The following is a 15782-nucleotide window of genomic DNA, read 5'->3' as shown; positions in this document are numbered from 1 at the left end:
TAAACTTATTACTTATGTTTGGGGTTTTTACATTTATGCTTCCGCTAAATACTTTAACTTTGTGTTTGTTTTAAACACTTTTCATATTGTGTGGATGAATTTTATTTATTGCTTACAATGTTCAATATGATTGGTGGCTTGATCCTGATCAGTCATGCCTCCAAGCGGTGATACTCCGCATGTGGATTTTGAGGGTGTGACAAATAGTTCAAATGCACTGCTCACGTTTTAGTATATAAACCATCTTAATATCGAGTATTCCATCTCTTCATATTACATGTTTGATGTTGTGATCAAATCTTTATATCCGTGGGTATTGTTCGAATCAAAAATACATTTGCATGTGCTCATTCTTTGAATTTGAATCATATTTCAGATAAATATTATTAGTTAATGGCCTTAAGTATTTTGATGCTGCCTTTAAAATCACCAACAAATACACCAATTTATTTATTAGTTAACAAGATATAAGAATGGAAAAATGGTGTATAGGTTGACTCGACCCAATTGAGCAGGTATGTTTACAGAATCTTGAAACTGGTCAAACAGTCTAAAGCACGACAAATCTTTGTGCGGTAACTACGGCCAGTTATTTAAAACATGAAACCAAACCGGTGTAGAACCAGTCGAACAGTCTAAACCAAAACAAATTTTTGTACAATTTGTCGGTTTGGTTCATGGTTTAAAAATCCGGCCGGTTGTTTAAAACTTTAAACCAAACCAGCAGCGTCACATTCTAAGCTGCAAAAGATATATATACCCTATACCACAAATTGATGTTTTGGGTGACTTGACGTAACCATGTTTTATTACAGTTGATACAAAAATGAAGTAAATAAAAAAACTTAAAATACTTTTTCCCTCGGAGTTTATCCTGGTCCTAACACGACAAAATGTTATAAAAAAAATCCTCGAACAGTATCACTATGAGGCAACACTATCGATCCAACATCTGTTATTTTATTCCGCCTTTATGATCACACCAACTTCAGCAGGTCGTATTATTCGATCATGGAGCGTGTATCCTGCCTGCAAAACCAAAAGAAAAAACATGATCAAGTACGGGTACGCATACAGATGTACGGGTATGCATCAAGTCACAACCAAAACCATAGGAAAAAAAATGTTTTTTTTTTTTACCTTGAGAACGACCGCAACAGTATCGGGAGCCTTGGTATTATCTGGCACTTGAAACACTGCATTATGCCTGTTTGGATCGAACTCCTCGTTTGTTGGATCGTACTTCTCTACTCCAAATTTCTTGAAAACCTGAAAATCAACAAACCTTCTAAATTAAGAAAAACCTGATCATTTATAAAAATTACAAAAGGTGTTCGGTAGACTCGTTTTGAGGGTACGCAACTATAATTTGTAAAAAATACGTTACCTCTGCTAGCTGTTTTTCGGTCATCTCGACGCCTTCAAGAAGCGTTTTTAAAAGCGGAACGGCTCCAGTAGTGTCCTTAGATGCATCGATCTTAGCAAAACTCTCTTTTACAACCGAAGAAGCTCTATCCAGATTATCCGCTACATCCAGTAAACTCTTTGCAAAATTCTGCACCATGAAAAGCATAAACATCAAAATAAGAGCACGAAAAATACTGTTAAGCTTTTAACAAAAAAAAAAACAAAATATAGTCGATAATATCGAACCTGAATCGCAAACTTTTTAGAGTTATCTGCCTCTCTTTTGGTCCTGTCCATGATGTTTTCCATATCTGCATACGTTCGAAGAACTTTATCTTTCATTTTCTCAATCTCGTCTTGTTTTGTCTTCAAAAGTTCCTCCTTCTCGGTCACTAGTTTAATCAGATCCTCCATTGTCAAATCTTCGTCAACTAAATGCGACAAAGAATATTATGATTAGTTCGTGATAATCCTAAAAAATATTAAGCATATCAATATATTAATAACTTAAGTTTAAAAAAAGAACCTTGTCCTTTGTCTTCAGAAGTAGCATTTTCGTCTGTAGCTGTTCCTCCATTTTCAGAAGTTGCCTTTTCGTTGGATTGTGGAGATGCAGATGACGAGATCCCGAATCTTTGAAAAGCGAATGAATTAAGAGCAGAGTTATGTAATAAAGATATTTGACGTGCTAGCACCTGCAATAGATAAAGCATAGGTAAGAAGCCTTATACGTATCAAAGCAAAAGTGGTACAAAATAGTGTAAGCTATCTCATCATCGTGGTTTTACAAGAGTAAGAATATTCATGAAGCACCAAACTGAACTGGTATCTAGATTTTTTTTGATATACAATAACAGAAGGAATGAATCAATGCACAAGCATAAACGCTAGTCAACCTTGGTGTCGAAAGAAGTTGACTTGTTAATATTGGCAAATATAGAAGACACGGAAAGTGCAGACATTGTTATGTTGTAAAACGTTTTGTAATATGTCTTGATCGTTATAAGTAAAGTGAATCTAACAAGTTTAGGATGGACAACACTGTACACTGGATATTTACGATATAATGGTGAGCATCTAACCAACTCCGATTTGTATTTAGCGTGCACTAAATTCTACAGAAAGGACATGAAATGGAGAGTAATAGACCCCACACACCCACAAAACTAAAATTATTCCAATTTACTGTAACAGCTATTGACAAGAAGAGCTCGAATGTCACACTACGAAGTCTTCCATTTTTTGCATACGTAGACTTATTTAAATAAACAATGCGATATAGAACAAAAAATGAGCAGGGGCACGTTCAATACAGAACAAATTTTAAGCAGAGAACCACGAAAACCACATAAGGACCTGTGCTGAGAGAGAAAAAAGGCTGCTAAAAAACTATCTTATGTGTCACATTAAAAGCAACCGATAAAAATCTGTTCAGTATCAAACATTCCCCAGACGGAATATACATACAAAAACACATTCTTTTCACAACAAACAATACGCTGAGAACTACAAGAATCGCATAATGCACTTGTACCTAGTATGTAAAGAATAATTAAAATGTGATGGATACGTAACCGTCTAATGTATCACATTCAAAGCATCACGTACAAGTGTATTATGCGGTTCTCGTGGTTCTTAAACATATCATTGGTTCCGAAATAAACGCTCTCCTAGATACACAATTCAAATACCAAACCGACAACTAATCTAAAACAATACAATCAAAACCACAAATCCAGTATATACAAATTATAAATTAAAGTTCTACACAAAAAACAACATAAATCCAGTAAAATCCCCAAAAATTCATCACATACAACAACCAAACCCTAACAAAACCCTAGCTGATGCACAACATAATAATAAACCAAACAAATACTTAAAATTCTGTGTGAATACCTTGTTCCGTGAATCAGAAAGAGAGTGATGGTGGTTTCCGAATATTGAAACCGAGAGATTATTATGAGATCCGCCATTGGTGATCAAGGAGCTTCGGCATCGAGAAACGAGGGTTCTGGCAATCCGAAGGGTGATCCTACCGACTACCATAGCTGAAATAGCAAGTAAATTGTGGGAGAAATTATGGAGGGTTTTGTTTTGAGAAGTGTGTTTAGGGTTTTGAAGAGTGTTTTAGGGTTTTTGTGCTTGGGAAGCAAGAAAGGAAGAAAAACGGTGAGTAGATATTTTATTTGATGTACCAAAACAAAGCCACAGATTTTTTTCTTTTTCTTTTTTTTTTCTTTCTCTTTCCGGTTATCTATATTTCACTAGGGTTAGCATATAAATAGGAATTTTATTTTATTAGAAAAGCAAGTAATCTTAAGTATCAATAAATAGATTAATTAAAAGCTAAGATTAAATTAGTGAAATTTAAAATAAAAAAGAAGGTGCGTGGGTTGTGTAAGGGTATTCTAGTCACTCCACCACAATAGTTTCTCTCTCCTTCAATTTCCCCCCATTTTTTAAATGTTAATAACTCTTTCATACGACATTACTTATTTATAAAAAGTGCACCAAAAAAACAATCGTTTTTATCTTTATAACGAGTATACTATTGCTATATTTTCGATTTTTTTTAAAACCCAGTTGCGTAAAACGCAATGGAAAAAACCCAGTTACGTAAAACGCAATGGAAAAAAAAAACCTAAAAATAATATTTTTCTAAAATGCAATGCACCAAAAACACAAAAAAACTGTCTTATTTGTAAAACGCAATGGCCAGAAAACACAAAGAAATGTCTTATTTCTAAAACGCAATTGCCTAAAAACACAAAAAGAAAGTGTACTTTCTAAAACGCAATGAACTGAAAACACATAAAAATGTGTTTTAACTAAAACGCAATGCACAAAAAACACAAAGAAATGTCTTATTTCTAAAACGCAATGGCCAGAAAACACTTAAAATGTTTGTTTTCTAAAACGCAATTGAAAGAAAACACATAAAAATGTATTTTACCTAAAACGCAATGCACAAAAAACACAAAGAAATGTCTTATTTATAAAACACAATGGCCAGAAAACACTTAAAAATGTCTTAATTCTAAAACGCAATGGCCTAAAAAAACAAAAGAAAGTGTTCTCTCTAAAACGCAATGAACTGAAAACACCTAAAAATGTGTTTTACCTAAAACGCAATGACTAAAAACACTTCAAAAATGTGTTTTTCTAAAACGCAATGGCCAGAAAACACATAAAAATGTCTTAGTTCTAAAACGCAATGGCATAAAAACACCAAAGAAAGTGTTCTCTCTAAAACGCATTGAACCGGGACAATAGTTTTGTCTGTGAATTGTCTGAACCAGGATGAAGTTCTAAAACGCAATGGCATAAAACTGTCTACGAATGTAGTTTTCCAGAGGCAAATTTACAGGGGCTGCCGCCCCTTGGACCCTGCTACCAGGGGCGCTGCCCCCGGACCCCGCCAAGATCGTAAAACACAATGACTAAAACAAAAACCCAGATCGTAAAAATGAAATTAAAGAATTTCTTACATGGATCGAAGCCGATTTCTTCAACGATTGACGAAATTTGAATGATAGAAACACTTATCAGCGATCGAATCGAACGAATCGAGTGATTATCTTCAAAATCAAATGAAATTAAACTGGGTTTTCTTCAAAAAAAAAAGCTGAAGAACACGTTGATCGGGTGTTTGAATCATTGATTGATGACAAAAACCGCACTATAATGTAGTGATTATTGAGATAGCAAGTGAAGAAAATATTGAAGATGGTGGGTTTTGAAAATGGTGGGTTTTGAAGTTACTGAGGAGAAGAAGGAAGAAGAAATGATACGATTGACTAAAATATCATTTCTCTTTATTTTAAATTTTGTCACATGTCATAATCCTATTGCTTTCTATCCTTACTAGACAAAATAAACTTTCTATTTGATCCCCACCCTATTTTACTATATAAAACATCTTCTACGTACAAAATAATAAATTTCTTATAATTTTTAAGATGGCGTATGAAAGGTCAATTTAAAATACCTATTTTTTTACCATTTTGTTTCATTTCCACCCCTGCACTCTTCATCGCTCAACAGATCCGTACATATCTATCCCTCTCCCACATTGAGGGTGTTTGGGTTAGCTTATTTTGGAAGAACTTATAACTTATTAACTTATAAAAGTTAATAAGGGGCTGTTTGGCAACATCTGAATGGTTAAGTGCTGAACCAGTAAGAGGTCTTAACCATTAAGAGCCTGTATAATGCTAACCGTTAAGAGGCAAATGTCTGACCAATTCAGATTAGAGGTCTTAACCATTCAGACTCTGTATAAATCTTAACCATTCAGAGGCAAATCTCTGAACCATTCAGACATCTGCTCGTGAAACAAACAGTCTGAACCATTAAGTGCTGAACCAGTAAGAGGTCTGAACCATTAAGAGCCTAATTAAGAGGTAAACAAACAGCCTCTAAGTTGTTTTTATACTGTTTGGATTAACTTATTTAAATTCTTTTTGTGTGTTGAGAAGTTAGAAATGACAAGTTAGTATTTGTAACTTATAACTTATGACTTATATAAGTTAATAAGTTATTTATGAGAAGGAATCCCAAACACCCCCGTTGTCGTTTCACAGCCACCACCACAACTGAATGCAATGAATGCCATTATTTATAGCCTATCCAAATTAAATACACAGGTAAAGACACACCCGCTTGACTTCATCTTCCCATAACCCCTCCAATCCATAAAATCCACCGCACACTATCTCTGCAACACAACAGTAAAACCGACGCAGGCCACCAGTCGTAGTCGAGCCGCTGCGTGTTTCACAACAAAGATGTCCATCCACCTTCTCAAATTCACAACAATCAATCCGTTATTTTTACTCCAAAATCATTATTATGCATCTTGTACAATTTTGTTTGATTCAAAGAAAGAAACTTAAAAATTTATCATAAATGGAACTAAATGGAGTATTGAAGCATAATTATTATTGTTATTCTTGGATTTGATAACGCTAGAAGGCAAACGAGGAGAAATTGAATATTGAAACAGTCGACTTCATAATGATTTTAAGTGTGCTTTTATAGTCATACTAGTCTAAGACCCATGAGTTTCGCGGGTGGCTTAACACACAAATATATAAATAAAAAATGTTTAAATAATCATTTGAAAGAAGTAAACGTTCAAGTAAGGAAATCATCTCTCTACTCGCGGGTATGTAATGTATCAAACGAAGTTAGATTCAATCTAACTTTAAAAAGTTAAGCTAAAAAATAAGGTAAGGCATCTAAAATTTGTTGAGTTTTGAATCAAACCATATACCAAGTAAGATGACAGGTGTTGAAATAAGTGATTACGGATTCTATAGCCCAAGGTTCGAATCAAACCATATACCAAGTAAGATTGTCCATGATGAAAGGAATCATCGAAAGTTGACGGCCTATGATAAACATATATTGTAGGATCGTTTCGCGACCTAAACGAGTCGTTCGGAAGAGCTCAAATCCGTTTCAGAGGCGGAAACAAAGAAACGGATGTGAATACAGCTTGATCTACACTTTAAACCTCTTGTATATTGATATTACAGCGTTTACAGTTACAAGGAACACCGGCAATACCTCGGTATCAACTAGCCTCACCGTTACAAATGAACTTGACAACATCCTATTTATAGTTACAGCCTATCCGTTTGAAATCATTCAAACGGTTACAGATTCAAACGATGGAACTATTCAAACGGACACCTTTACAAACGACCAACTGTAAACTCAAACGGTGGGCTTCAAGCGATGGGCCTTCAAACGGTGGACATACTCTTCAAACGGTCAACCCATACAAACTTTGGATCTTCAAACGGTGTGCTCTCATTGGACCACATAATGGCAGTCATCTATTGGGCCTTCCTATGGCAACCTTCTATTGGGCCAATCTTGAATTTGTCTTTAGTGGACATGCAAGTGATGATGTAAACGGCCACATTGATTTTTGTCTTTTATGTGATGACACAATGATGATGTCATCAATATGATGTCACATGATGATATCATATTGATGATGTCACACATGTTCAAATCCGCATCGTAACTGAGACTCGACATTAAGACGAAGACCGAATCAGAGGCGGAATTCATTGATTTGGTCTTCGTTCAGCTTGTATTCACTATTAATTGTCTCTTGTATTGATTATAAAGCAAATACAGTCACGGAGACACTTCGATGGAGCTTCGCCGTCGGAAATTACATACACCCACTTATGTCCGTTTGAAAGGGTATTTATACTTGATACCTGACCGTTTGAAGATAACATGCTTCAAACGGTCTCCCTTCAAACGGAAGGGTTTCAAACGGATGATACATTCAAACGACCACTTGTTCAAACGGTCAGCATCATTTCAAACGGACAGACTTCAAATCTCTTGATTTCTTGCTTAATTTGACCTACAACGAACCCGAGACTCGACATAAGACGAAGACGACAGATGACTGCACCAACAGACTCCCCCTCAGATGTTGACGAGTCTTAAGTGTCGAGTCTTCATAAACTTCAGTCTTGATCTGTCTCTAGGCTTCACTATCCGTCTTTTCTTTCAAAACTTCAGACTCCCCCTTGCGATATGCTGGTATTTCTTCAGATCATCAGCATCATCAGCTTTAGGATCGTTGTCTGTCTTTTCATTTTATCCAGGATCTTCTTCTCTTTGGCTCTAGCTTCGTCAGACTCCCCCTTTCATCATGATGGGATCGCTATCTGGAATTTGCTATTACCCGGAGATCAAATCCTAGCTTTATCTCTGTTAAGCTCATTTCCTGCACACTTCTCACCGAAACATAAGTTTTTACTTAAATCAATAAGAAAAACTTACTAAAAATAGTTACACCAAGTTCAAATTAATGGCCCTGATTAACTAATCAAACTTTTCTTTCTCAAAACAAATTTCTTTTGTTAAACTCACACTCCCAAACCTGTTCATCATGTTCAGCACCTGAAATTTTGAATATCAGCTCTTCATCACCAGTTGTCGAAAATCTTTTTGGATTTTCAAAATATGAAACATAAATGCAAAACTTAAATGCAGAAAAGAAATATGTACAAACATATTTTTGTGAGTTTGCAAAAGAGGATCATATCAGTTTTTAGACACATCACATACACCGTTAAGCTTTTAATCGTTTTAAGCTCTAAACGATTCACGTAGATTGACGATATTGTTATCCACTTAAACTCAATCTAAAAACTTTCGAAATGCTTACCGATACGTTAAGGTATATTAATTTTGCACTAAATTCTTATGGACCCCACGATCTCAGCATATCTCCTCATCATGTAATACACTGACTCAAGTAATGCCTTTAAACTTTCATCAACTGTGAATTGTGCGAAAACAAAGCAGAATGTTTAAACATTAACAATCAGGTCGATACTTCCGTATACGCAGAGAAAGTCCAATGTTTAAACAAAATAAGAAAATAAAAACAAGTTGAAGTTGTTTAGGCTTTAACCACCAGGTCGATACTCCCGTATACGCAGAGGTGATCCAAAGCTTAAACGAAACACCAAAGAAAATAAAGCAGAACGTTTAGGCAACAACATCCAGGTCGATACTCACGTATACGCAGAGGATGTCCGATGCTTAAACAAAATAAAGAAATAAGACAAGTTTAAATCTTTGCAAAATGAAATGCACAATCACAGCGACTTTTTAGCAAAGTTGTGAAAGTTCACAAACTTAACCAGTTTTATGTCTTTTGACAATCAGCGATTACTGAGTAGGCACACAATCAAGAAGGACAAAAACTAAGTACTATGCTTTCAATCATGTTTCCCACTAGAACTAGGCCTTTTCATTTAAGTTTGTATCGTTATCGCAAATCTACTAGTCTAGCTGAGCCTATCGTCACATCTTTAGTGAGATCGTTTATCACATTTGACATTTCATATCTTTAGCATGCTGTGATAGTCCACTGATTTACTATCATTTCCTATTGTTTCAGCAAAACTCATTTTGAAATTTTTCAATGTTTTTGACATTTTCAAATTTTCTAATTTTTTTAAAATTTTACTCCCCCTAAAATCAAAATATGTTTCAATTTTGATTTTCTGGGAAAATTTGAAACAAACTGTACAAACTTGACAACTTGATGAGAATCGCATCAATTCTCCATCCACCTGGCATAAACAATCAGAACTCCCCCTCACAACAAACTATTTTCCCATTATGATTTCAAAACACTTAAGTTTGTTTTAATCAGAATGGTTTTTCCGAAAAAAAAAATTAGTTTGTTTACCAATCATTTATAGGTTCGGGGTTATTTCATCACCTTGTTTTCTTCATACACATGACAGTTTTACAAATTCAGTTTTAGATCTCAAACACCACTAGTAGAAAATCAAGTACAATTTAATGTCCCTGATTTACCACATATAAAACGAAAAATCACCATAGTGAAATTTCTCAAGAAATATGCCGATTCATGTTCCACGCTTACCAACCTGGGAACTCCGGCAAGTCAGGTTTTTCTATTTAAACAGATTCACCCAAGCCTGACGATCCTTGGGTGATTTCGAATTCTTGTTCAACAATGGTGGAAAATTTGCATCATCCATTGTTAAACCCGAATTCTCCTTTTTTACCTCAACACCAGGCTCTTCTGGCTTTAACGAACCAGAATCATTGCCTGCACGTGGCTTGTCTGACTTTGATCTGCCAGATTCATCGCCGGAAGGTGGCTTGTCTGACTTCGACACGTCAGATTCATCGCCGACCATTTTATTCTTCTTCTTTTCTTCTTTCGTCCTCAGATTTGTATCTGATGAATTCATCTTGCTTGACTTTGCATTTGCGGAAGTTAATTCATCAGAACTCTTATTCAATCTGTTCAGTGAACCCGAGGACAAAATCTTCTCGAGATACTCTCTCGCCTTCTTCCTCTTTTTCCTCAGTCTGTCTTTCTGCCCCTGTGAAAGCGTCACTTTCGTCTCTTGAACTTTTTGTTCTTGAACTTTTGGTTCTTGAACTTTTGGTTCTTGAACTTTCAGTTCTTTGGGCTTGACCTTGACTGGAATTCTTGCCAATCTCTGAGAATTAACCCTCAATCTGTTATTCGATTTCCTTGGGCAATCTCTGGCAATGTGACCTTTGATGTTGCAATTAAAGCACCTTCTGGTCTCATAACTCCAATTCCGACAGTTAACAGCAATGTGTCCTTGATAACCGCATCGGTAACACACTCTGTTATCGTACCATATACCACCTTCACACCAAACATTCAGATCATAGCATTGTCTGGCTTGGTGATATTCTTTCCTCAAATTTGCTGATTTTGGCTTTTGAGCACTGTGGTCCGACCTGCACCACTTATTACCAACATTTTTTGAGTTTTCGTTTTTTACTTTTTGTGGTTTTTTCTTTTGATTGGATGAACGATCTGATGAACTTTTATTATCTTTTTGTTTCTGTTCGACTTTCTTCTTCAAAAGTTTCTGCTTAGAGCATTCACCTTTTTCAGTCGATTGTAGAACAGTTTTCTGAAATTTTTCTTTTAAATTTAAAAACAATTTTTGTTTTTCAATTTTAACGTTTTCATCATCAGATTTTTCATCACAATCTTCAACTTTGACATTATCAAAGTTTGTGACATTGTCACTTATTGGAACGGAACTGATTGGTTTTGGACAGGGAAATTTCAAACTATCTGAAGCAGTCACAAAACCTATCAATTTCTTCTCAAGTTCATCAATCTTGCTTCTGGAATTCTCAGCTTCTTTTTCAAACTGAGATATTCTTTCAAGATGAGACTTGATTGAATTTTCATTCTCATTTTTCAAGTTTTCAAGAACAGATTTTTCATTTTCCAGAACGTTTATTTGTTCTTGAAATTTTGTCTCATTAGCTTTCAGATTTTTGTTCTCTAATTTTATCCAGAAATCTTCATTTTCTGATGATTTCTGTTTGCTTTCAAAAACCTTTATATTTTCTTTCAACTTCTTGTTTTCAAATGTCAAACTGTTCAAATTACTTAACAGTTTGTCATTTTCAGCTTTTATTTTCTCACAATTTTCTTGCAACATAAGAATCTGTTTAATATCAGCTTGCTTCTCGTCTTCCAACTTCTTGACTTTCGATGTCAAACTTTCCGCATCCTTCAAGAGTTTGTCATTATCAGTCTTGAAGATGTCACATTCGAAGCATACTGTTTCAGAACATGAAGTTTCATTCTTCACAGATTCTTCAACCTTCGGCACATGTTCTTTCTCTATCTGATATGTACCTGCACCAAAGATTGTAACAAGATCAAGAGGATTTCTATTATCATCAATATAACAACCTCTTTTCATATCATCTACCAAATTTCTTTTTGCTGCTCAACAAACATTGATTCTTTTATTTATTTCAATTATCACATCTAAATTCAAATCATCCAAATTCATTTTTATCTTATCCAATATTTCTCTCTTCTTTTGATAATTCTCATTATCGTGATTTTTAAGTTCGCCGATGAATTTATTCAGAGGTAATTTTGAAAAATTAGAATTTTCTTTCAAATTTTTCAAAAAATCATCCCATTCAGCTGATAAACCATTAGCAAACTTTGATATCTTATCAGCTTCTGTTATCACTATTTGATTTTCCTTCAAGTAGTCAATCAAACGATCAAAACGTTTCTCCAGATCATCCAATTTTTCATCTTTCTTACTCAGAAAACATTTGAAACGTTCATACCAAATTTCTTTTGGTATTTTCTGATAAGAACTATTGAAATATCCTCGATACCAATCATTCAACCTTTTTAGATCATTGTTTTCCTGTTCATCAAATACCATTGTCATTTTTCAACACAAACTGTTCAAACAAACTGATCAACTTCAAACGGACAGGTTTAATTTCAAACTGCTAGATCAGTTTCAAACGAGCAACTTTCAAGCGGAAGTCTTCCTTCAAACGACCGGATCACGTTTCAAACGGTTTGAAACCAAATTCAAATGATATTTCAAACGATTGATCAATTTCAAACGGAAGGTCCTGTTTCAAACGATTAGATGGCAGTTTCAAACGATGGGACCCAAATTTCAAACGGTCACGTAATTTTCAAACGATCAACTCAAACGATGGGGCAGTTTCAAACGACCGATTCAAACGATAGACCTAGTTTCAAACGGAAGGTCTCATGACGTCATCATTTTTCAAACGGTCCTCCAATTTTCCAACCGTTTTACTTCGATTTTCGATCTGAAACTTTCAAGGCTTTGTCAATTGTTAATTCCGAACCTAATGTGACGTTTTGAGCTGATTTTGACCGTGAAAAGTATCGGTAATTAACAGAAAGTGTAGAAATCAGAATTTTGAGCGAATAACGAGCTAAACGGTAAGAACTCTTCCTCCTGAGCTCTGATACCAATTGTAGGATCGTGAATCGACCTGTTGAGTCAATCAGAAGAGTGCTCAGACCGAATCAGAGGCGGAATTCATTGATTTGGTCTTCGTTCAGCTTGTTTTCACTATTAATTGTCTCTTGTATTGATTATAAAGCAAATACAGTCACGGAGACACTTCGACGGAGCTTCGCCGTCGGAAATTACCTACACCCACTTATGTCCGTTTGAAAGGGTATTTATACTTGATACCTGACCGTTTGAAGATAACATGCTTCAAACGGTCTCCCTTCAAACGGAAGGGTTTCAAACGGATGATACATTCAAACGACCACTTGTTCAAACGGTCAGCATCATTTCAAACGGACAGACTTCAAATCTCTTGATTTCTTGCTCAATTTGACCTGCAACGAACCCGAGACTCGACATAAGACGAAGACGACAGATGACTGCACCAACCTATATCTTAACAAAGTGAGATTATATAGCCTAAGGTTAGGATATGACTCAATACATGGACAATCTTGTATTCACAGCTCGCTGAGGTGGATGAAGTTATATATTTAATCCTTGCTCCTTTACCTGTCTTACTTTGACTATAAAGGTCAAAACAATAGTTTTAATTCATATGTTTCATATATTATAACTCTCTACCTCTTTTGCACATTAGTGTCCATCAAATCAAGTTCCTAAATCGAATTGATCGAAAAACAATTAACAAATTAAACTAAAAGAGCATCAAAATCACATGGATCATTTATAGTACATTAGTAGTCCAAACAAAATAATCACCCTTATGTAGCAGTCTTCATGGATAATTTATAATACATCAATAATACAAACAAAATAATCACCCTATCTTTTCATTATCCTCATCACAAAGCCAAAAGAAGGAAACAATATTTTTATGTTGGAGACTCTTAAACATTAAAATCTCCGTCTCAAACTCATCTCCTTACCCGTACTCACGATCCAACCTTCGTACGGCAAAATTCACCAAATTCCCATAATGCAAATATTGTCCTTTGTACACCTTTCCTAATCTACCTTCCGTAATGAGATTTCCATCCGAAAAGTTGTTGGTGGCAGATAATATCTCTTCTAATCTGTAGTTCTACGTAATCGCAGAGCAAGAAGATTATATATTATAAAAACAGTATCTAAAAGTTAAAATACAAAAGCTAATAAACTAATGAAGAATGACAATATCGTATCAAATATACCACTTTTGACAAATAACAAATAATAATTAATAAATATCTAATGAATTAGTCATCCACTCTAAAACTGCATGTTTAAACTTAATAGGGTAGAGCATATCTTTTAGTACCTGGTTACAAACCGGGCTAAAGTGATATTTATGAAAATACATATAATAATATTTATTTTAAAGTATGTTTATCAACTTCAAAAAAGTAGGCATCACTTTTTATACAAAGAGAAATGATATATCCCGATACAAATCCTTAATCATACATACTTATGACTATTAAGGGCATACGCTCTCACATTCTCATGAATTAATGCCAATTTTAGTTCGGATAGATAATTTCTCGTATACTTATGTATTTTTAAAGTTGAAGAGCTTTAACCGGTTTGTAAATCAATAAATAATAGCCCTGTATGCCTCCGATCGATTTCCCAGCTCGAATAGCATGTAAGTCTTGTCTATTTTAAGGTAGCAACAGTTAGAGCAGGCACCAGTACCTGTATGCCTTCTAAAAACTGTAGCGCCGCCTTGTCTGCTAAAAGTGAAGCTCCTACCTTTTCCTGCAAAAGTAGGTTAGAACCCCATGTATTACACGGGTTGAATAAATGTAATTTTATATATTAAACAATAAAAAGTTAGATCTTTATGAACCCCGTATATTGTACGGGTTAAATAAATGTAATTTTATATATCAAATAATAAAAAAAGTTATATCTCTCAAAACCATGTGTATTATTAGTCTTATAATAATCATAAAAACTATGTCTTTTTAATGCTAAAAATACTTGCAACTTTTGCCATAGAATGAATACCTGCCAACTCCCACTTGTTCATCTGCCATTTGTGTGCGCTAACGTCCAATGAGCATTAAATTTGCCAATTGTCGGTTGTCATGTAAAGAGTATTACTCCGCCTCATCAAGCAACTTATAACTGCCATATCACAATTTGTAATATTCAAACCATGGCGGTTGAAGTCTTCCTTCTAAAGCTGAGTTGTAGTGCAACAAAAGTAGAACTTGAAGAGAATGCACCACTTGTCCTTCTTGAAATATAATTGCTTAACAATCCTAGTTATATTAGCTGCAAAACAAATAGTAAAATCAATTTATATTAAACATGAGATATTTACTCAATAACATCAAGTGTTTAAGAACCGGGCATGCTTATTAAGAAGTGAATTACTTTCCCGATACATAAGTTGTAAAACATCAAACGAATAGACTAACAAAGTTTAAATCTTTACTTTGAAAAAAAATGGATACATGCAATACTACCTTGACTTTCAACAAACATTAACTGTGATCACACGATCACCTGCCTCAGCGACGTTCACCAAAGCCCAATCAAGAGTCTCTCAGCCATACTCATCGAATCGAATATTTGTTCAAAAGCTCAACTGCATTTTATCCTAAAGCCAATCAATCAAATTTTACTATTTTCAAGTGTTCCATTTGGGATAAGTACAATTTTGTAGGGATGGGCATTTGGGACTTGGTACCAGCACCGAATTTCCCGTGCCGAATTTTTTTCAGTACCCACTTTTTGGCTTTTTTGGTACAGTATTTTCGGTTCGGTACAGTACCGGTATTTTACCGAATTTACATACAAATACCGGTACCCATATTTGCCAATTTTTGGTACCGCTACCGAGCTCATCCCTACAATTTTGTGAGTATAACACTACTATTTCACAGGAAAAAAACCAATATGATACCTATTTTGACCACTTTTATGATTTACTCAGGATCTCTTAAAAATGCCACTTAATGTAATCAACGTTCAATTAGTTGCTAATTTTCTCATAGTATCCAAATTAATAGTATTAGTTCATAGTTA

The 15782-nt window shown here is 34.8% G+C and overlaps 1 protein-coding gene and 1 long non-coding RNA gene across 2 annotated transcripts; both read right to left on the bottom strand.

The window, feature by feature from the left end:
* Positions 1-729: 729 nt before the first annotated feature.
* On the bottom strand, positions 730-3663 carry LOC110898983 (grpE protein homolog 2, mitochondrial). Its single transcript, XM_022145841.2, has 6 exons — positions 3307-3663; positions 1934-2102; positions 1654-1838; positions 1388-1555; positions 1141-1269; positions 730-1029 (listed from the first exon to the last, which is right to left on the bottom strand). Exons 1-6 carry the CDS (start codon positions 3454-3456, stop codon positions 961-963), a joined length of 870 nt encoding a protein of 289 aa, XP_022001533.1. The 5' UTR covers positions 3457-3663; the 3' UTR covers positions 730-960.
* A 9856-nt stretch (positions 3664-13519) lies between these two features.
* On the bottom strand, positions 13520-14515 carry LOC110903113. Its single transcript, XR_002571681.2, has 2 exons — positions 14442-14515; positions 13520-13848 (listed from the first exon to the last, which is right to left on the bottom strand). It is a non-coding gene; the product is annotated as an uncharacterized LOC110903113 (long non-coding RNA).
* Between the last annotated feature and the right edge of the window lie 1267 nt (positions 14516-15782).

Source organism: Helianthus annuus, chromosome 13, assembly GCF_002127325.2.
Source record: "Helianthus annuus cultivar XRQ/B chromosome 13, HanXRQr2.0-SUNRISE, whole genome shotgun sequence".
NCBI lineage: Eukaryota > Viridiplantae > Streptophyta > Magnoliopsida > Asterales > Asteraceae > Helianthus > Helianthus annuus.
Note: the sequence above shows the minus strand (reverse complement) of the source record. Positions and strands in the feature narration are given on the sequence as shown.